This window comes from Olea europaea, chromosome 6 (assembly GCF_002742605.1).
Source record: "Olea europaea var. sylvestris chromosome 6, O_europaea_v1, whole genome shotgun sequence".
In the NCBI taxonomy this organism is placed as follows: domain Eukaryota; kingdom Viridiplantae; phylum Streptophyta; class Magnoliopsida; order Lamiales; family Oleaceae; genus Olea; species Olea europaea.
The window spans coordinates 11,379,115-11,402,285 of record NC_036242.1 but is presented as its reverse complement, the minus strand read 5'-3'; the positions used below and the strand labels follow the sequence as shown (position 1 = coordinate 11,402,285).

The window sequence follows — 23,171 nt, the reverse complement described above, 5'->3', positions numbered from 1 at the left end:
TCGACTACTTCGACGCTAAGAAGCTCCACCAGATCACCAATGGCACTGCTACAAAGTCTTCGCTAAAACTCTCCTTGCTAGTCCTGCAGAAAATACATATGAGGATGCTGTTGATGGTGGATTAACCATTTTTTGCCCAAGAGGTGATGCCATGATGTCACCAATCCGGTATTCGTATTCGTTAGAATGCCTGAGAAGGAAAAAGATAATGATTTTAAAGTATAATCCACCGCTGCTAAATTAACAAATGAGGAAGACTTTTCAATTGATTATGAACTAGTTTCTGGATTTGAATGAATTGAATCGGATCTCTACATCGTGCTATAGTAAGGGGAGATAGAGGCCTATTTTGAATCTGCTGTCAAGACGCATAATGTTGTTGAATTGGGAAATGTACAGCAAATTATTGGAAATAATTATGGGATGGGTCTGATCACCGCTCACTGCCTGCGAACTCATTGTTGGCAATTGCTCTTGCTTTGAGTTTGTTGATTGGGATCAGGTTTCCCTTGATTAATTGGGGTTAGCATTATTTATGGCCAATTTAGGGAGGAAGAGCATGCTGCAAATATATTGAGATATATGACTGGAAGAATTTACCCATCATTATTAATTTCTCTCCTATGACAGAGCTTCGTGGAGCCACCTATGGCAATATGAAAGCCACTGACAAGATCCTAAGCCAATAAGTTGAAATCAGTATAAGGAGGATCCGGTGTTATGATACCTTTGTCAATCAGAGCAAGGGATATGGCAATTTGACTCGTTGGTTTGGGCCACCTGTGGTTTGGTCTGAAAAATCTTGAGCCACCCCAGCTCGAGGCTTGGGCCGAGCTCAAGCCAGCTCGTCCATTTTATTAAAAAAAAAAAAAAAAGGAAAGAAAAAAAGACAGCGCGTTGCTGCCTATTAAAAGGCAGCTTGTATTTAAATAGGCAGCAATGTGTATTATTTAAAAAAAATCGAGCTGGCTTGGATAAGCTCAGGTCGAATCTCGATTTTTTGGCCGAGCTTTTGCTTGACTCGGCTCAAGAAAAAAAAGCCCTACTTAATTTCCTCAAGCCTCGAGTTTTTGCTCATTAACATCCTAATCAGAACATTTAAATCTGCTAGTAATATTAGACAGCAGCTAGCTCACATAATGGCTAGGTTCAACCTGTAGCTACATACCGTAGGAAGGCTATGCTAGCTGGATACTTCATGCAGGTTGTCCATCTAGAGTGCACCATTTGATTGTGAGAACCAGTCAAGTTGTTCACTTGCATACTTCAAATTGCTTAGACCATGAGCCAAATTGGGTTATCTACAACAAATATGTCTTAACAAGCAAAAATTTCACCAGTATAGTAATCGATATTTGCGGTGAGTGACAAGCTCTAGGGGCTAAAGCCAAAAATAATTTTTCATTTGAGGGAAATTGACGATACTAATAAACTTTTGGAAGTAATCAAAGCAAAGAAAAATGAAATAACACTAGTTGTTCGGGGTGGCTATATTTATCTTTAGTTTAATGCAGCTTTGAGAATTAACAATACCGTTGTCAGTACGGGGAACCCTGAACCTTTGGCATATGCCTATGTGTTGGAAAAGGCAAATTGATGAACACAAGTGTTCAATGAGATACTTAAGCTTGGAGTTGCCTCTTGTCAAAGACCCCGATGATATTCCAATTGTTCAAGGCGAACCTCTCTCGTCTTGTGCAATACCAATTTTATGTGCTCAAGATACTTATCAAATGATGAGCCAAAGACTGAAAAGTCATCCATAAGGACTTCTCTGAATTTCTCCACCATATTAGATAAGATGACTATCATGCAACGCTAAAATGTAGCAGGAGCATTGTATAGATCAATTGGCATCCTTTTAATCTTCGGGCGAATTCAGAATCTGATTGTAACCGGAGTATCCATCTAGAAAGTAATAATTGGAGTGACTTGCTAATCTCTCCAACATTTGATAAATAAATGGAAGGAAAAAGTGATCATTCCGAGTAGCAGTGTTGAGTTTGTGATAATCAATGCAAACTCTTCATCTCGTAATAGTTCTGGTGAGAATTAGTGAGAATTAGTTCATTCTTTTCATATTGTGATACCACCATTTTTGGGCACAACTTAAACAGGGTTGATCCATGTACTATGTGAGATATGATAGATGATCCTAATATCCAAAAGCTTCAACACTACTGCTCTGACTACCTCTTTCATATTAAGATTGAGTCTCCTTAGACAGTCTATATTGAGTTGAAAATTATCTTCATGAGAATTTTATGCATGCAAAGTGTAGGGTTGATCCCTATGATGTCAGTAATAAACCATCCAATAGTTGTATTATTTTCTCTGAGTATTCGCAGCAATCTTCCTTCCTTAAGCTCATTGATAAAGCTTGCAATAATGACCGACAATGTAGAAGATTCATCCAAGTAAGCAGAACGGAGTTGAGATGGTAATTGCTTGAGCTCTAACTTTAGAGCTTGTTGAACTGATTATAAAGGCTTTGTAAGACCGATGCCCAACTCCTCAAAATGTGGTCTGCATCTATATATACAATTAGCTTCAAAATATCTTGCACTATCTCAATCTCACTAGAGATAGAATGAGTGGATTGAGAATGCACAATGCACGCTTCATATGGATTGGATAGATTATGCAATTGGAAAATTTCATGAACTATCGTGTGTTAATCCAACAATCTGAAAGCAAATATCTGACTCAATATGGTATTTTATGACTTTGAATGCATTATATGCGACCTGTTCTTCATTAAGCCTCAGAATTAGTTAACCTTTCTACACATCAATAAGAGCTCTTCTAGTGGCTAGAAATGGTTGACCTAATATAAGTGAAACATCCCTATCTTTCTCTATATCAATAATAAGAAAATCAGCTGAAAAGATGAATTTTTCCACCTTTACCAAGACTTTTTCAATGATTCCTCTTGGATTGCGTGATAGACCAATCTACTAACTGTGGAGTTACTTTAGTTGCTTTAGCCTTTCCCAAACTTAGTTTCCTGAAAATAGAGAGTGGCACTAAGTTAATGCTCACATCTAAATCACACAAATCTTTATTAAAATAACATTCGCCTTTTGTACAAGATACTGTAAACCTCCTTGGATCTTTAATTTTGGAGGTAGCCTATTCTGTATTCTAGCATTACACTTTTCGATCAACATCATTGTCTTTTGTCCTCACAGCTTATGTTTGTTAAATAAAATATCTTTCAAGAATTTGATATAATTAGGCATCTGAATAAATGCATAGCAAAAGGGATGTTGATGTGAAGCTTCTTGATGACCTCAAGGAACTTTGTAAATTGCTTGTCTAATTTGTGCGTTTGCAGTCTTTGAGAAAATGGAATCGAAGGCTTGTTTGGTTTGATAGAAGTGGTTACCTTCACCTATGGTGCATTTGAACCCTCTTTGGTAGATGTTTTTGTTTCCTGTTAAGTCTGTTCTACATACTCATCATCAGTAAAATGTACTTTTTCTTTATTAGCAATTGGTCTCTTGATGTGAATATCAGATAACTGGACCCTCCTGCTAGTAATTGCTTTGACATGTTCCTTGGGTTTAATTTCTGTATTTCTTAGTAATGTACCTAGTGTTCTGCTTGATATAGGATGTGCCATCTATCCCATCTAAGTCTCCAAGTTTTTAATTGCTACATTTTGATTCTAAAGAGTCATCTCAGTCTTTCTCGTGAATTGATTATTCACCTCCATGTACTGATCTATTTTTCCATGAACTTACCAAATATCTCCTCTAAGGAAATTCTCTTTTCTACTTGCTGAAACTGAGAACCATGTGGCCTATCAAGATTTTGATTACTCTAAGAAAATTTGGGTGCTTACTCCAACCAGAATTGTAGGTGTTAGAATATAGATTATTTTGTTAGTGTCCATCCCTTTGTACATAATTAGCTTGTTCTGCATCTTGTGCAAGAATTTGATAGTTTGTTGTGCTGTGATCTGTCCCGCATTCTTCACAACTTACCTATTTGGCCTATATTGCATTCGCTAATCGTGACATTTTTCAACCTTATAAACCAAAGAGTTAATTTTTGTAGACAACATTGAATCAGTATCCACCTCATATACTCCTGGTGCCTTCTTATGAACAACCCATTCAGAGGTCTACATGCTATGGTAGTAGCCACTTTTTGAAATAACTCGAAGGCTTCATCAATTTTCTTTGTGGATAAGGAGCCTTTTGATGATGAGTCCACCATGCTTTTGTAAGACGAAAGTAGACTTGCATAGAATCTTGAACTTGAAGCTCTTTACCGTGATGAAGAAACTTCCGAAGCATGTTCTTGAATCCGTTCCAAGACTCATGGATTTGGTATCTCTTTAGCGAAATATGAATATGTCATGTTTCAACTTTGCTATCTTCGTCGATGGGAAAATTTGGTGCAATTTTTTTGAGCCAAGTTATTCCAGGTGGTAATATTGTCAATTGGTTGTGAGTCCAACAATTCAAGCGCTCTATCACATAGAAAATTTGAAAATAATCTCAATCTGATAGCATCATTTGAAACCCTTTGTTATTTAAATTGTTGACACATCATCAAAAACCGAGAGACGTGTGTTGGATTTTCATCAAAATTGCCATAGAATTAATGTCCCTTCTGAAATAAATGGATAACACTGGTCTTTGTTTGAAAGTTCAGCTGTCCAAAAATAGGATAAACGTTTTTAGATTGGCTCTGAATAATTTTTCGAGTCATGAAGTCCCCATCTAGCATATTTACTTCATTAACCATCTCTTGTTGTTGTACTTCTTTTGTTTCTCTTTACCTATAATGAAAAGTATGTTTGATTTTCGGATCAGCTAATATCAATTCACTATCTCCCAAATTTCGTATAAAATACCTGAAAGAGAAAATATATAAGCAATGAAATAAAATTGATAGAAAACGAAACAAATAAAATAAAAGCAAAAAGTTCAAATTAGTACGAAGATAAATGAGATTAAACTCAAGTACAACCCCGACAGGGGCACCAAAAACTTGTTCGCGAGAATATTTGTTCGTTTTGAATACCACAAATGTACGGTATATTAAAAAGTAGTAAAATGAATTTTTGATTACAAGTATCATATTCACAGAGATTGCACTGGTTCAAGTTCTAATTAACTTATCTTTAATCGAAACGTTGAAAACGTGATTTTTTCTATAAAATTAAATTGTAATTAAGCCCCGTTTTTTTCCCATTCTTTCCTCATTAAAATGAAAAATATGACCGTTATCTATCACATCAAGCCGCCAAATTTAAATTTTTATCTCTTATGTGGGATCCGTAACGGCTATATTTTTTATTCACATTCTTCCGAAAATGAGAAACAAACGGGGCATAAATAATCTACTCATGAATGCAAAACATAACTTAACTAAATCGATGCAAAAATTATAATAAATGCAAGTTTTATAAAAATATGATGATAAAAAGCGTATTAAGATCTTGAATTCCCTTGTATCAATCCCTTTAACTCTGAAACTTGTAAATTTGACAGTACGATTCAATTATGAAGATCAATATTCTTAATTTGCCTAACTATCTCTCTCGAGTAGAATTAAACCTATTCTTACATGCGATCCGACTATTTTTCTATGGCAGATATGAACATATAAAAATGCTTTAAATATTGTTAAATACTTAAAGATCGCATAAAATATAGGGATAAATTTCTATCTCTTATCGGATTCTATGACAATTGACACTATATTTAACGTATTTTCAATCTTTCGAAGGTAAATAAGTCACAAAATTCATACAACTATTGTGCATATAATTGTAGAAAATTTTTATGTCAATCATTCAAGAATTGAAAACATGCTTTTAATGTCAAAAATAAATAAGACTAAAAAATTAAAGGTTCATGATATAAGTTTCATCGTAATCCTAATACTAAAATAGCTTAGTAGAATGTCGAAATTAAACAGATAAAGTTTGCCCCAAGCCCGCTTTAATGTCAGATTTCTCTACAATACTTCACCTTTTTCGAATAATGCAATTTAATCCTTGAGTTCATCAATTGTGCAATCAATATCCTTCTCAAATTCTAATTAATGGAATTTGATTCCAAAAACCATAGATTTCATTCAATTCTGTCCTTCTTCCTTTTCTGATTGCTTAGAAATAGGTTCAACACTAAAACAAATAATAATAATTCATGTCAAGTAGAAATCAACATTTTGACAACATAAAAACTTAGTAATTTAGCTCGAAAAAGAGCACAAAAAGCACTCATCAATCATCTCATTCAAATTATCAATTAAGTTGAGCAAAATTGGCCATGTCATTTTTGAACATTAACAAAAACCAAACTTTTGAATTTAAATTATTTATTTTAAAAATTAAAATCCTGTATTTGCATCGTTGAATTGTACTTAAAATTAGGATTTTAAATTTATTTTTTAAATTTAGATATGATTCATGTAAATATCAAATTTCGTATGTACTTTTTGATAAAGGTTATTCATTGAGTTAATTTTTAATTGTTTATTCGAGATAAACCATAATAAATATTTTGGACATATTGTGTGGATGTCGTTAAATTGCTCATTGTCCACTTGTGTTTTATCGATAGAAAATTATTTGGAATTTAGTGCTGAGAAAGTGATAATAAAGTATATTTGTTCAACCATTTATTTAGCCCCGTTTGATTCTCATTCTTGCAAATAATGCATTTTTCCATCATATCGTCGTGGGATCTATACAATATTTTATCTTCGAATTTGAATTCAAATTGTTTAAAATTCCAAGTTTACCCTGTTTTGTCATTATCACAAACATCTCTCCTGTCCATGTGAAGACCACGGTATAATAGTGAAAGGCAAGAAACGAATTTTTTTTTATGTCACAAATTCCAACAAAAGTTAAAAAATAAAAAATAAAAAAATTCATCATAATTGGTAAAAGACAACCCCTTTACCATCCAACATGCTTGTACACTGTGGAGTAACGTTTGACCTGCATTATATTTTCTTTCTCACAAGTTAATTTTTTTTCTAGGCACGAAAATATTTTCATACAATTGCTCCAAGTGCAAAAAACACATAAATATTCTCAAACAAGCTACACAATAGTGTACGATATATTTAAAAGGCCGGGCAACGTTGCCCACATGACATTGACGGAAAGAAAGAAAACAAAGTTTCAAAGTTACTTTGTGAATACTTTAAAACTAGATCCCCGTCAAAGCTGCTGCGCTATGTAATCCCCAAGTCTGTCCCAATCACTTTGTTGCAATTCCAGTGCATTCATTTCGGCATGTATCTCATCTTTTATGTCAGATAGCTCCACTTCGGTCACATCTTCATCTGCCTTTGCTCTCGTGAAGGCCTCGTCCACCACTTCTGAACGCTGTAAGAAATTATGTATCTCCATCTTAGCTACAACAATGACAACTTGCATTGGGAAAAGGGTAGCTAAGCATACGGTCCAAGATTTTTTCATTTTTGTTTCCATACTTCGAATGCACGTTCTATTACATTCCTGCAGGACGAGTATCCGAAGTTAAACTTCTCTCGAGCGTTCCGAAATTGACAACGCCGTCCCGTTCGCTCGTTGCAAAACTGTTGAAAATGATACAGTATGTCCAAATCTTTGTACGGGGCCATATACCTGGGGCAGTGAGAAACTTTGGAGTCCAACAAATAGTACTTTCCTGGGCCCGACAACGAAAAATGAATGTCCAATGTATGGATAGCATGCACAAGGATTCAAGCATCGTGCGTATTCTTTGCGTGTCTTGCTAGCACAAACGTGAAACATAAATTGAAATCGCATGCGGCCAACACATTCTAGGTCGCTACTCCTTTCTGTCCTATGAAGTTTGGACACTAGTGCTGCGGTAGTATTGCTTCGACATGCATTCCATCAATAGCACCGATCAGTCTCGGAACAGTGGATGCTTGTTAAAATTCGACCTGTGAGGCTCCAAACCTTCGTTGTAATTCAGACTCGATTGAATCAAACACGCGGACAGCGCAACGATCACATGTAGAATCACTTTCACGTAGTTACATACGGTTTGCAGCGAATTGTTGAATATCGTTGTTACTTGCCGATATCTAATTTTGTGAACTAATATGCACAGGAACATGCCAACTTGCTCGTAGATGTTAACCTGCTGATTGCTGCGCAGCCCAAGCTCGTCACGCAACATATGTATGAAATGTTGCAGCATTGCAGGATACATACAAAATTCTTGATAGCATATCTGGACATTCCCGCTCATTGCCTCCATCATGAACGTGTAACCATTCCTTACAAATGAAAATCGTTGGATACGACGTCGCTGTTTGTGATAGTATTAACATGCGTTGCTTTCAGTAATTCTGCAATACGTAACCCATGCCATTGCATGGGCTGCCAAATGGTTCAGGAACTACCCTTCGTCGTTGTATTCCTCTGCGTTGGATCCCAGCAATAGAACGGAGTTGAAGTTAAGATAGTCCATAATGCCAAACATGTTGAATTACGTAAACAAGACAACCTCTGCAGGTTACAAACATATAAAGAATGCGAATCCTCACAAAACCTCGCAGCTTCACACATTTCTCCACCCAACGCAATCTATACAAATTTATAGAACTTGTACATGATTGGTACCACATCACATGCATTGATTCACTGATGCCTGCAAGTTGCACCAACTATGCTACAACAGTGCCTCACCCATCCATAGTTATTCGTGAAGTGAGCGGTTGTGGGAAAAAGATTGTGGCCCAGAAAAAATCTTCATTTTGAAAACTAGCGTGACAACTTTTATGGACATGACAAATTGTGAATGTGACAAACTTCATCTTACCTTCAGTTGGGCCTACATTTGGCTCATTGAAAACATGAGGTTTTTTTTACGGGCTAAAATTATTGAGTGCAATACGTAGAAACAGTTTTAACGTTAGCATAAATATTCACACACATAACGTACAACTGTGAGACAAAAGTGCATTCAAAATGAAAATTGTTTTCATACTGATCACTCACGGACATCAAATACACACAATCATAGGCGGAATTACTAGTCTCGCTCATTGAACATCCATTTGATCCACTCAAATTTTTCATCCGTGTCTTTCATGACACCGAGCATGTCCCGATAATGCTTCTGTACAAGAAGTGCACGTGCAAAAAAGTAGAAATGTGTACATCGTCGGAGCCGTGCTGTCACCAACAACTCTTCAATGCAAGCAGCGCTAGTGTTGTCGTTCGAAGCCATCATGGTATTAATCTTCGCCGCCACTTCTTCCGCGACACTTATGGCACGGTCAACTGAGAACGACAGTTCACGCGCAGAGATCTTTTTTCTTCCTGCACTGCCTTTTATCGTTGCTTGTAGCGCTGGAGATGTTCATGCCAACTCCTAAGCCACTACTCTCCTTGTTGGTCGAGAAATAAATAAAATCAAAAAGAAAAAAATTATCGACAACACTTTTGCATATTATATACCACTTCATATTATAAATAATGGGGCTACCAAAATAAATTCATCTAAACATATTAGTCGAAAAAATGATTGGCCAAATAAAATGACGCAATCCTAACAAAACTAAACTTATAAGATAAACCTAAAGTTTGTGGATGTCCATTGCGAACGTTAAAGGTGTATACTTATGTGTAATAAAGATAAGAAAAGTAAAATACGACTCTTAACATAATAAACTTCATAAAAACTTGGATAAATAGATAAATTGGATGTTAATAGATACAATTACGAGTTTAGATCTTGCTATGCGACAATATATGAAATTTGATATGAATAATAAATTTGAAAATCTAGCAGGACCATTAATACCATTCTTGAAGGATTTTCTTAAGCATATAATTCAAGTATTATTATTGTGAGGGGGAATAAATATGTGTTGTACTCTTTAAAGGTTTTATCCTATTAATTTTTCCTGACAATGTTTTTAATAAGACAACTTTATAATGTATTTAATGGAATAATGCACTCTTTTTCCTTTATTAGGATTTTTTTCCACAAGATTTTCAGAATTAGGTTTTAATAATGCATAATTTTAGTATAATGACATAATCTGAAAGATATTTATCTTTAGAATAATAAGCTTATATGCTACAAATTGTGTACGAGACTTCCGAAAAGAGCAACTACAAAATCCATTTTTCAAGGGACCATCATGCCGACTAAAAGATAAATATCTTGTATGAAGATGGTATTGTTTGATGTTATAACAAGACAATATGAGCCTCATCAATTGTGATATTGAAGATATTGCACACAAGATATGGATGACTCGATACAAGGATTTTCATAAATTAAAATTAGAGCAGCTATACTATTTTTTCTTCGCTCAAGTTTTGTCTTATTGAATTTTTTTGACAAGATTTTAGTAAGTTAGCATTTCACTACTCTAAATATTTTGTATTCTATTTTCCTTTGTTTTGTATTTTTATACCATCAGCTTTTTGCCAAACTCTAATAAGACATTTATGATGTAAATAATCATTCAAGTGGAAGTGTTGTAAATAAAGTTGTAATTCTAAATGACTATTGTAATTCTGCAACCTTAATTGTAGCAAATAAATATGGAATTCTCAATAAAAGACATACAAAAAGTTTATTGACTTCTCTATTTCTTCTATCTCCTCTCTATTTTATAACAATTTCTAATTAAACACGAATGATTCTATTTATCAGGTTATCATCATCGATCTAGTTGTATTCCGATGGATTGAAATGCATCAAAATTTTATTAATTTATATAAACATATTATCACCTGATCTATTGATAATCACCACCAATAGATAGCTTAAGTCTTTATAATTTATAATTTCCCTGCTTCACCTCTTTTATATGCTTTAATTTAATAATTTATACAATTATTGTGGAATATTTTTATACAAATAAGCTTTTAAATAGATCGAATACATTCAATAGCATGATGTCAAATAGAACATCATCGTACAAGATAAAACATGTTACTTTTGTCTAACCAAAAGTGTAAATGATATGTCTCAAGTGTTGTGACATTCGATTTTAAAAATAAAAAAATCTTGAAAAAAGGACCAAATAAGAAATATGGTCTCATTTAGAAGGTAAAATATACAGACATAACTAATTAATCTAAAAAAACGTACAAGTACTTGTTGAAAGTGGAGATATTTAAATAATTTATGTCATTATGAGAAATAAATATACTCGAAAATAAAAAATTATCAACAACACTTTTGTACATGATATACTGCTTCATATTATAAACAAAGGAGATATCAAAATAAATTTATCTAAACATTTCAATTGAATAAATGATTAGCCAAATAAAATGATTCAATCCTAACAAAACTAAACTTATAAGAGAAATCTAAAATTCCTAAACGTGCAGTCTGAACGTTAAAGATGTATACTTATGTGAAATGAAAACAAGAAAAATAAAATCTTAAGATATAGTGAACGACTCTAACATAATAAACTTCGAACTTGAATAAATAGATAAATTGTACGGTAATAGATAGAGTTACAAGTTTATATCTTGCTATCCAACAATATATGAAATTTGATATGAATGATAAATGTGCTATCTAGAATGACTACTAATACCATTCTTGAAGGATTTTCTAAAGCAAATAATTCAAGTATTATTATTGTGAGGGGGAATAAATATGTGTTGGCACTCTTTTTTCTTTGACAAATGTTTTATTCTATTAAATTTTCTTGATAATGTTTTTAATGAAGCAACTTTACAGTGTCTTCAACGGAAAAATGCACTCTTTCTTCTTTATTAGGATTTTCCCACAAGATTTTCATGGTAAGGCAATTATCTTCAAAATAACAATCTTATATGCTACAAATATTGTCACCTGAACTATTGATAATCACCACTAAAAGATAAATATCTTGTATGACGACGGTGTTGTTTGAAGTTATAACAAGACTATATGAAGTTCTTCATCAATTGTGATATTGCATACAAGATATGGATTACTCGATAAAAGGATTTTCATAAATTAAAATTAGAGGGAGTAGTTGTACTATTTTTCCTTCGCTCAAGTTTTGTCTTATTGAATTTTCTTGATAAAATTTTAATAAGTCAGCATTTTACTACTCTAAATATATTTTACTCTATTTTCCTTTGTTTTGTACCTTTATCTTATCAGATTTTTGCCAAACTCTAATAAGGCATCTATTGTTTAATAGTCATTCAGGTGGGAGTATTGTGAATAAAGTTATATTTTTGAATGACTATTGTATCCCTACAATCTTAATTGTAGCATATAAATATGGAATTATCAATAACATATACATAAGTTTATTGACTTCTCTATTTCTTCTATTTTCTGTCTAGTTTATAACAATTTCTAATTATGCACGAATGATTCTACTTATTGGGTTATCATCATTGATCTAGATGTATTCCGATGGACTGAAATGCATCACCATTTTATCAAATTTATATATACATATTGTCACCTGAACTATGGATAATCACTACTATTAGATAGCTTAAGTCTTTATAATTTATAATTTCCCCGCTTTCCCTCTTTTATATTCTTTAATTTAATAATTATACAATTACTGTGGAATATTTTTATACGAATAAAATTTTCAATAGATCAAATACATTCAATAGCATGATGTCAAATAAACCCTCATCATACATGACCATACATATTACTTTTGTATGACCAACAGTGCCTAGGCATAATAGCCCCTATTTGGTATCGATTAAAAATCTAGATTTTAATTTAAGTCAAAGTCAACAATAATTTTAATCACAAATTTTATAGGTCTTACAACTTTATTTGCTCGAACTAATATAATAGCTTTATTTTTTTGTGTAAATTTTAATTGAATAAAAGATATTTGTACAGGGCACTTAAAATTTCAAGACCACTCCTGTACATGTGGGCATGGCTTCCACGTGGGGTGAATCTCGAAGTGGATTTGTAACAAAATTGAATTTTAATTGAAATATACGTTGTAACATCTTGCAGCGGCATGTTAAAGGAATAAATCCCACATCGGTTAAATACCAAAATATTGATTAATTTAAATAGATCTTGGGTCACTCCTCCTAATAAGGTTAACTTTATTAAGATGGACCCAAGCTGATCTTTTGCATCGCATGAAGATGATTTGGTGCTAAACCAGCACCAACACCAACACCAACACCAACACCAACACCATGCACATCAGGTAGCAAACTCTCCAAGTACTCAGGTGATCCTCTTAATGATCCTACTGAGTATCAAAGCATGGTTGGAGCTCTCCAGTATTTGACACTCACCGGACCGAATATATCCTATAGTGTCAATCAATTGTGCCAATTTCTTCATTGTCCTACCACTACTCATCTCACAGCTGCCAAAAGAGTACTACGATACCTCAAAGGGACTCTACAATTTGGTCTTCAATTTAAGAAGGGATCATTTCAACTCAATGGTTTCTGTGACTGTGATTGGGCCGGCAGTCCAGATGATAGAAAATCTACCTCTGGATATTGCATTTATCTACCTCCATCTATAAGTGGTGGAGCATTCTCGTTGGACGGTATTTTGGCCTTAATGGACCATTGAGACGTTTGGACAGATTTTGACATTGACAAACTCAAAATTTTGTCAAAGTTTGTAGAAAAGTTATCTGTCAAACGAAATTAAGCATGTTTCTCGAATTGTTATGATTTAAATATAAACAGACAGAATAGAGTAACAAATAAATGTATACTACTTGTGTGTCCCTTGAAACGGGTGAATAAAAGTAAAGATTAATGGTTTTATATTCGTGGATGACTTAGGGTTTGTTTTATTATAAGGCTTTGCTCCAAAGAAGTACGTCGAAATCTAACTCTCTCCATGGAGAGAAGTATGTGAAACAAGTTGATACAGATCGTTGATAGAATATATAAACATGATATTACACGAGTGTAAATTGTGCATATGATTCATACAGATCGTTTATAACCCAATATAGTACAAAGATCATATGTACCAGTCATGGACAGCTGATCAATGGCTGAAGTTAACCAGAAGAAACTAAGCCTCGTACTTTTGATTAGAAAAATGCAGATTACATAAAATATACAACTATAGCTATAACATAATGAAGTGTAGATGTTGAAAGATTTGATTGTAGAAGCAGCTTCCGCCTGTTAAAACTTCACGTCGTGTGACTCCCCAAGAGTTCACATAGCAGACTGCACAAACACGGGAAAGAGTGAAATGGAAAATCCGACTTGTCTTTCTGTGTCATTATGCTCTAACTTCAAATGAAAAAACGAAGACTAACTTCTAGAAAGCATAGAATATAGAGAATACCAAGAAACCTAAATTGTAGCTTTCAACAAGTTTCTCGGGGGTCACGCTTAGTTTCTTTGTATGCTTCAATTTTGTTCATCTCCTGCAGAAGTGAAGCAACCATATATCATGGTTCCATTTCAGCTGAATGTTCCATATACAGATTTCAACTGAATATTGACAATTTGAGGAATATTACTTCTTTGACTTTTCTAGGGGTCTAGAATTTGAAGTCATGACTTTTGGATTGCCATTTTTTTATTTATACTCACGCAGACGAGGAATATTCCAAACTTAATGCTTATATCTCTAATATCGAACTTTTTGAAGAGCTTCATTTCTGATTAGAAGACTGCATTCAGGTTATAAGAACTATTCAGGAATTTTAAATGGATAGAAAATATCAGCTACACTTCTGTCATTTTCTCCATCCACACCCTTAGTTCACTTGGTCAGAAATATAAATGCAGTACCTCAATCCATAATGCAAGTCTTGGCCTTCCAACCGTAATATCGTAATTCTTCACTTCCATTAAAAAGATTTGAAATCTTTCGATAAATGGAGCATAAGCAATATCCACCTGAAGTTGATTACTGGCTTTAGATGTAGCACAAAAATTAAAATCATAGAAAAATACAGTTATTCTATGTCCAAGACCCAAAGTCATCTATATTAACACATCAACAAATCACATCTTAATATTTTTTTTCTACGAAATTTACTTCCACTTGCTTGACTTAAGACTTAACATTCGACAAGATGCTGAAAAAATAACAATAAACAATGCAACTCAATCCTTCACGTACCAAACTGAACTGCCCAAGGAAAAAAGGTCCATCGTCAAATTTGGAAAGAGCAGTTTCCATGTTATCAAAAGCTGCCCCTGTAGTGGACCAGCAATTAGTACTTTGTTACATATTTCTTCCAAATTATGAGTTCACCTTTCTGCCATTAAAAGTCCAAACTTACCAGCTACACTCATTTCATCACCCTTGAAAAAAGAAGTTACAGCTTTGCGGAAGGAGTCTGTGTATGACAGCAACTCTTCAGCGAGTTCTCTCTTGGCAGGATCCTATTTTGTCAGCTCTAGACTAGCAGTTAGGACTTAGGAATAAACTAGGTAAAGAATGCAGGAATTAGAAGTTCAAGAGATCTTACATCTGGAAAAAGAGGTGGTCCTTCAAAGTTACTATCAATGTATCGAATCAAATCAAGACTTTCTCCCATAACTTGGTAATTGTGTTCTAAAGATGGTACCTGCACGAAAGCATTACATCAGGAAAAAAATTAGGATAATTCCATTTGCACCGAATTGAGGGTACCGAAACTTGTCCCCCCTCTCAAAATGCACGCAGACCTTGCGTGAACATAAAAATTTCCAAATGTGGTCCCCACCCCCTATTGTGAATAGTAGATAAAGGATTAGATAAAAAAAATTATGTAAATGTAGCATTGTCCAAAAAATTATTGTATATTGTTGGTCTCGTTTCTATTTCCATAACAGAACACAAGATATCAGTTTCATAAGCTGATTTGTGATGAACCACCATATTTAAAAGCTTAAGCGATTATAGAGGAACACATCTGTTAATCTCAATTTAGTCTTCAACGTGTCTTCTTGTGTGCATGCCCAATTCATTCTCATCAAAGGTCTAACAGGTTTACAATAGTTATAAGTACGTGGCAGTGAACCCTTGAACTCAAAACCTTTGTCTAGTTGGTACCATGTTGAACTACCTCATCATAAAGTTCAATATATTGAAGAGAAACACATTTATTTATTTAACTTTAGTTCCCATATTTTGAAGTGTTACAAATTCTTTGAGATTTCCTGGTAATCAATAAGCAAGCAACAAATCTTTCAAGCAAAAAAAAAAAAAAAAAAAAAAAAAAAAAAAAAAAGGTCCTAAACCAAAAATTACTGCAAAGAAATATAGCTCTAGAAATTATTAATGCTTTTCCAGAAATGGCACACGAAGTATCTTTTCATTTATATGATTTGCACCTTATTTGCAGGGTATACTTTCTCCTTGTACCAAGCAGGCCTGTTCTTAAGATCAATAGGAACCAATATGATCTTGTCTTGATTTTAAAAAAAAAAAAAAAAAAAAAAAAAAAAAAAGGTCCTAAACCAAAAATTACTGCAAAGAAATATAGCTCCAGAAATTATTAATGCTTTTCCAGAAATGGCACACGAAGTATCTTTTCATTTATATGATTTGCACCTTATTTGCAGGGTATACTTTCTCCTTGTACCAAGCAGGCCTGTTCTTAAGATCAATAGGAACCAATATGATCTTGTCTTGCAATCCCTGTCCCAAATGAAAATTCGAGCGTAAATATTCTTGGGAAATCAATGCTTCAATCAGAAACAACTGACTGTGGAAAGAAAAACAAATTAAGCATAAACCAGAGTAAGAAAAATTCTCAAAACAACCTTATAATTTCGGGTAATCCATGTACGCTGCGCATATGGGCATGTGTAAGATATATAGAGCCTAAAATGAAGGAATTGCATCAGGATTTGCAAGGATTTACACAAGCAATTTCTAAAACACTGGCGGGAAAAAGAAAGAAAAATTATAAAGAAGAGTGCTTGATAGTTAATATGGGTGGACAAAAGTACCAAACTGGCAAGTTCAGCCTGATTCTGCTTAAGTTTAATTGGTTCCGGGTACTAACCAAGAATCAGCCGGTCCGGTCTGGTTCTTGGTTTTAGTACCTGGATCAGAAATACCAGAATGAACCCAACTTTTACTGTGTTTGGTTCAAAGAATTTATGGAACTTTTGTCCATATTTCGCATTTCCTCCCGGTATCATTATGTAACTCTAATTATGGAATCAAACCGAACGTGGTACCAATTGTTCCATTTACAAGATTTCCATGGGCTCTTAGTTTGGTTCAGTTCTCTTCAGAACCAGAAAGTGCCTATACCTACTCGAAACTTACAGAATGAAACTAAACCGAAAACATATAAAATAAATCTATCATGTACTGACTTGGGGGTTCCATCAAAAATTGCAGGTGGTTCTGAAGAGGAATCAAGAGCAGGTGGAAGGACCTCTTTCACACTTCTGGGAAAAGGTGTAGCACCGTTAAACCAATAAAAAGAAACAGAAATAAATTTAAAAAAATACGACAATTAAATGTGTTCATAGTACTTTTTCCTTCAAAATGATTGAAATTGAAAAGGGCAAAATCAAAATACCCAGAGGCAATTGCTGATACTGATGGTACACTTGTATGCATTTCAGAATAGTAACCACTAATCTTTCTGGGGAAGAATAATATGGATTTTGGAGAGAAATAGCTGGAAAAAAGAAAGCGATATAATGGGTTTTGAATTTGAAGGCGTTTTATCGTGAGAGCAAAGGACAAAATAGCTTATTCATTCAACGATGCCGTCTTTCCATTCTTTTGTGGAATGATCTGGACGGCAAAATAAGATTAAATTATTTTGTTGTAGAGTAGAATAGACTTAATTTTATGAAATAGAATAGTTGAAGGGCCATATAGTAATTGAAATGAAGGACTAAAGTAGTAATTTTTATTAAAGCCATAGCAAAATGGGAAGACAATAAAGAAATAAATTTAGGGTTTGAGAATGAAACTACCCAAATGAGTTAATGGAATTTTCGTCATAAATTAACACACGGTAATCATAGATCTCTCATTGATAGGTTAATATTTGTGTGTATGGATTATATTGGATCCATTCCTATCACAAATTACCTTTATGGGTGATTTTTAGCAAATGTGGTTGTTATAATTGGTATCGGAACAGACAGCCTTCTAAATTATCTTTGTCACGGATGGGTGACCTAGGAGGCTAATTTCAATAAAAGATTGGTTTTCTTGATGTCACCTGGTTGGAAATATAGGCTCTCGGTCGACTCTAGAAAGAGAAGTAGAATGACTATATATTTAGTTCATGTTTATAAATTATTTATAAACGTTAAAATTATTTTCTATTTATATGTTTCTAGAAATTTACAAGTAATACCCATTTATTCATCACTATTTCTATCTATTTATTATATTCAACAACTAAAATGTACTCATACAGAATTTCGACGTATCGAATCAAGATGCGTGCAAGAAAATATTGTCAACTCATGACATATTGAAATGTAGAAAAATAGAAGGAAATAAAATAAAACGAGGTATGCCATTGCAAATTTCCTTAAAACGGATTCTGATCCTACATTGATGCTAACAAAATCAAGTAGATATTCGTCTTCAAAGATATAACGTTTTTTCCAAAATTAAGATAACACTATTTTAATTTTTTGGGGGCAAATCAAAGTGTTTTGTATTATTCATGAACAGAATACATACGAACTAAAATTGCTCGAACATAATTTTATTATTGAAAGTAATTAGAATGAAAATTAATTTCAATAATATAAAAATAACGTAATATTTTTGAAAAGGGCGAAAATAATTTAGAAATCAAATTTTCTTGAATTGATTGGGTGCAAGAAGCAGTTCCTATTTATGAATTTTCAAGTATCTCTTTAAAATATTTGCATTCTTTTGACATAAATTAATGTGAACAATAAGATCACATATTCACATAATAATAATGTAGATTGTATACTATATCAAAAGGCCGTGCTTTTTATAATGTATATTTTTGAATTGTCACTCCTAATTTGAAACAATATACTCTTTCACATGCGCTTAAAGTGTCGCGACTAGTAATCGTACCAGTTACAAACATTTTCAATTCACACCAATAAAAATTATCCCATGAATTCGAACAATCTTTTACATGATTGAAAGAAGTTGACTCATCCCATGTTTGATGGCCATTATTTAGGAAAACAATGTTTTGAAAAGTGATTTTTAAGAGAATGTGTGATTAAAAAGTATGAGATTTTTTGGATTTACATTCAAAATATTTTATTGTGTGAACGTGTGATTAAAAAAGAGTATATAGAAAAAAGAGTTTTCAAATAATAATTGTCAAACAGAAGCTCAAAATAAGGAAGATTGAAAAAGAATTACTGAAATAAATTGTATCAAGGACGATAGCTTTCGTTGTGAACCGTCCTTAGTAAGAATCTATAGGAATCACTCGGCTAATCAGTGAATGCAACGTTTTGAACAGTTGATCATTATTGTAAGCATAGATCAAATACATTAATTCTCATATCAAACTTTGTTTCTCTTTTGAATTCATTATTTCATCTATGAACCTTCTTGAGTTCTATAAGTGTGCTGTAAAATTCTCATACAACTTGTAGGTAATGTTTTATAAAGAGTACACTAAAATTCTTCACTTGTACTATTTACAAGATATAATCATCACTAAAAGCATAGCTTATCCTAACATATCTTAGGTAGGAAACACTAATTTACATAATAGAAGTAGGAAGGAGTTAAATTTTCGAAGCGTTTCTCATTAAGTCAATTATAATCAGTTTTCCTATTGAATCTAATCCTTGTGATCTCTAGTCGTTGGATTAAGTTTCCATTATGCTAGCCCATTAGTTTAGGCATTAAAACTATTTCTGTCGATGTGCAATCTATTCTCCCTAGATAACCCATTTGTAAGCAAATTTGTTAGGTTATTCTAAGATTTAACAAAGCCCTTGTTTGGGCTCCATTTTTGAAAAAGAAAATAGAAATGCATTTTTCCTTCCTTATTTTCAATCACATTCTACAGTAAAATAGTATTACACGTAAATCTAATTTCTAAATGTATATTCTCCAAAAAGATTACTACTAAACATATTTTTCTCCAAAATCTATTTTAATAGAGCCCAAGGGGGGGGGGGGGTGAGATCAATTGACATTATTCAATTTATGAGCAATTGCCAAATGATATTATGTCAACAATATATATGTTGAGACTTACCGTTATATGTGACATTTCTGTCATGTAGCTAGTTATCTCAATTAAATCATATAACACGCATAAATTGTCACCAATTAAAACAATCCTTTGAAATTTTCTGAAGTAATCTTGCTTCCATCTGACATTATTTAAAGCTTCAATTTTATCTTCAAATTCTCAAGTTGATTGGAGGATTACGAAACAACCACGCTCTCAATAGTAAAACATATTTATTATCAAATTTTGAATCATTTCATTGGATATCCAATTTTAAACATTGTGCATAACTTAAGTTTAACAAGGTTTTAACCATGCAATTTATCATTTCAAACATTCAAGTATTCTAATTCTAATGTGAAGAAAGCATTGCCATCCCCACAAGTTCTGGATACATCCAAACTTTAACTGAGCATTTTTTTTAAGCAACAAATGTCCCCACAATTCAATGTATAACTCAAGTTAGCAACATAATATTCATCAAATTATATAAAGTTCGAATATCATTTCAAATATTCTAATTTTAATGTGAAGAAAGCATCACCATCCCCACAAGTTCTAGGTACATCCCAGCTTTAACTAAGAATATTTTTTAAACAAAACACGTCCCCACAATTCTGAATATAACTCAAGTTAGCAACATAATATTCATCAAATTGTATAAAGTTCGATCGTATCGTTAATTATATTTATCTATCAAATAAATAATTTTACTTCACGTCTAGTCAACATATAAATGTCTAAGAATGGCCATATCTCTTGAAAGTTCATGCACTTTCTTATTTGGAGCAGTCAATTATAATCACTTTTGATCTATGGTCCATCAACTTCGTAAAACATTTTTGTATATACAAGGGTTTTCAACATTTCCATCTTCATAGAAATTTTTCAAAGACATACAAATAATTACAAAATAAAAAAAAGAATGTGATATACATACAATGCTACCTCTACAAAGTCCTATGTTGAGAATGAACTTTTTGACTCCCACAATTCCTAGGTCGAACCAACTTTAACATTTATGTTTTCACATTCATTATTTATTTAGAGGCAATTCTCAATACAATAGCGCTTAAACACACTTTCATCGTGCAATCGTTACTAATGGTGATAATATAATATTATCTCTATTTTGCGCAACTCTCATCTCACATAATTTAATCAAAATTAAGTAATAAGACTATCTATCTAATATATCATTATCCATTTCCTTTTATCTTTTGTGCAGGATGACAATATCTTGTTAAGGTCATGCAATATCATAACAAATATTGACAGAAGTTCCTTTCCAAGAACAATGTTCTTTCAATTGCTTGCTTATCGTATACTTACACAATTTTTTCTCAATTATATTATCCTTAAGTAAGAAAGATCAAACTTTTTCCAAATCGTGTAACATGTCTTTAATAATTCGCTTAAACAGATAATATAATAATAATTGAATTCTAGTTCCTCCATTTATTCATGTCAACCCTTCTAATGAAACACTGGTATTGATTCACACAAGAAATCAAAATAATTAGACATCAATAATAATGCAAATATGCATTTATCTAATTTTCATGTAAATTCAATTGCCAAAAATTTAATTTCATAATAAACTCATTTCATACATCTTTCTTGTTATAAGCCGCATGTAAACAACATATACCATGTTCTACTAATATAATACAATCAGATATTTCGAGTCCTTAGTGTTGGGTCATTGAATTTTTATGCACTTCACTTTTTGTATCTCCTGGGTATGCTCGGAGTAATTGTTTATAATATTGACTTTTTTTCTAGGTATGCCCGGTATACTTGTATATGAATATTTTGATCAATGAAATTTATATTTACCGACGAAAAAATAATAATAATAATGCAATAAGATATTTTAATAACACCACACACGGACAATATGTGAATATGATTATGACATAAATTCATTCGTGATCTAAATTAGTAACCTTTATTTTCTGCAAATTCTATATGCAAGATTAAATTTCACATAAAATTCAACAGAATATAATCATTAAAAAAAAATGTAAAATTCCCTTGTCATTTCTAATACGAAATTAGAAGATAAACGAAAAAGAACGAAAAGAAATAAACTAGAAAAGTCACATATGTAGAATCCGTTTTAAGATTGTTGAATATATTGATGCATAATTTATATTCGACGACTACATTTTACTAGTAAAATATCGTACAGAGTTTCAACTTATTGAAATCGAGATGTGTGCAAGAAAATACAATCAAACATGACTTACTAAAATGTATAAAATAAAAAATGAAATGAAGTGAAATAAGCAATCACGTATCTTCTTAAAACTGATTTCGCTCCTGAATTGGCATTAACAAGGTCAGATGGATGTACGTCTTTCAATATACAACATTTCTTTTAAAATTAATATAGTACAATATTAATTTTGTAGAACGAACCAAAGTGTTGATAGTATTCTTTACAAACAAAATGGATAGAACTAAAATTGCTTGAATATAATTTTATTTTTGAAAATATTTCGGACGAAATTTAATTTCAACAAAAGAAAAGCAACATAATATTTTGAAAAGAGTAAAGAATTTAGATTTAATATTTCTTGAATTTATTTGGGGCAGGAAATATGGATTTAGGGGCCCTATTTATAGATTTTCAAACATATTTTTGGAATTGTTGCATCTTTTGACATAAATTAATGTAGATCATTAGATCACACATTTCCGTATTTAATAATCCAGATTGCACAATAAAATATAATAATAATAATAATAATAATTAAAAATAAAAATAAAAATTCATGACTTTCACAATATACCTTCTGAATATTCACACCCAATCCGAAATAATTTGATTTTTTGAAATGCAAAATTTGCATTTGAATAATCGGGACTAGTCATCACACTAGTTGGAGACATTTTCAATTTATAGCTATAAAAATTATCCCAGTAAATTTCAATATCATTTATATACACTTTTCAAACATGCATTTGTGGGCTTATAAGCTGTTCAGCACCCTCCCTTACAAGCCAGTTTTAAGGATGAGTCGTTTTTATCTCATTTAGTCGTTTTTATCTCATTTAGTCGTTTTTAT

General features: G+C 32.5%; 1 protein-coding gene across 4 annotated transcripts; it reads right to left on the bottom strand.

Moving 5' to 3' along the window:
- Positions 1-13,851: 13,851 nt before the first annotated feature.
- LOC111395838 (glutathione S-transferase L2, chloroplastic-like) lies at positions 13,852-17,673 on the bottom strand. 4 transcript variants are annotated; one of them, XM_023022024.1, is made up of 10 exons: positions 17,467-17,672; positions 17,258-17,329; positions 16,694-16,754; positions 16,482-16,568; positions 15,415-15,513; positions 15,226-15,328; positions 15,063-15,139; positions 14,729-14,836; positions 14,277-14,358; positions 13,852-14,155 (listed from the first exon to the last, which is right to left on the bottom strand). In XM_023022024.1, exons 1-9 carry the CDS (start codon positions 17,505-17,507, stop codon positions 14,299-14,301), a joined length of 708 nt encoding a protein of 235 aa, XP_022877792.1. In that variant the 5' UTR covers positions 17,508-17,672; the 3' UTR covers positions 13,852-14,155; positions 14,277-14,298. The 4 variants fall into 4 exon arrangements, with proteins under 4 accessions (XP_022877792.1, XP_022877789.1, XP_022877793.1 ...); XM_023022021.1 differs by having other exon boundaries at positions 17,258-17,332; positions 17,467-17,671; XM_023022022.1 differs by having other exon boundaries at positions 13,876-14,155; positions 14,285-14,358; positions 17,258-17,332; positions 17,467-17,673.
- Between the last annotated feature and the right edge of the window lie 5,498 nt (positions 17,674-23,171).

Coding starts and splice junctions, on each gene's coding strand:
- LOC111395838 (XM_023022022.1), bottom strand. CDS start 17,507: ATGCATACAAGTGTACCATCAGTATCAGCAATTGCCTCTGG. Junction 15,514..16,481: donor AAGTATACCCTGCAAATAAG/GTGCAAATCATA, acceptor GCTTTCGTGCAG/GTACCATCTTTAGAACACAA. Junction 14,359..14,728: donor GACTTGCATTATGGATTGAG/GTACTGCATTTA, acceptor TCACTTCTGCAG/GAGATGAACAAAATTGAAGC.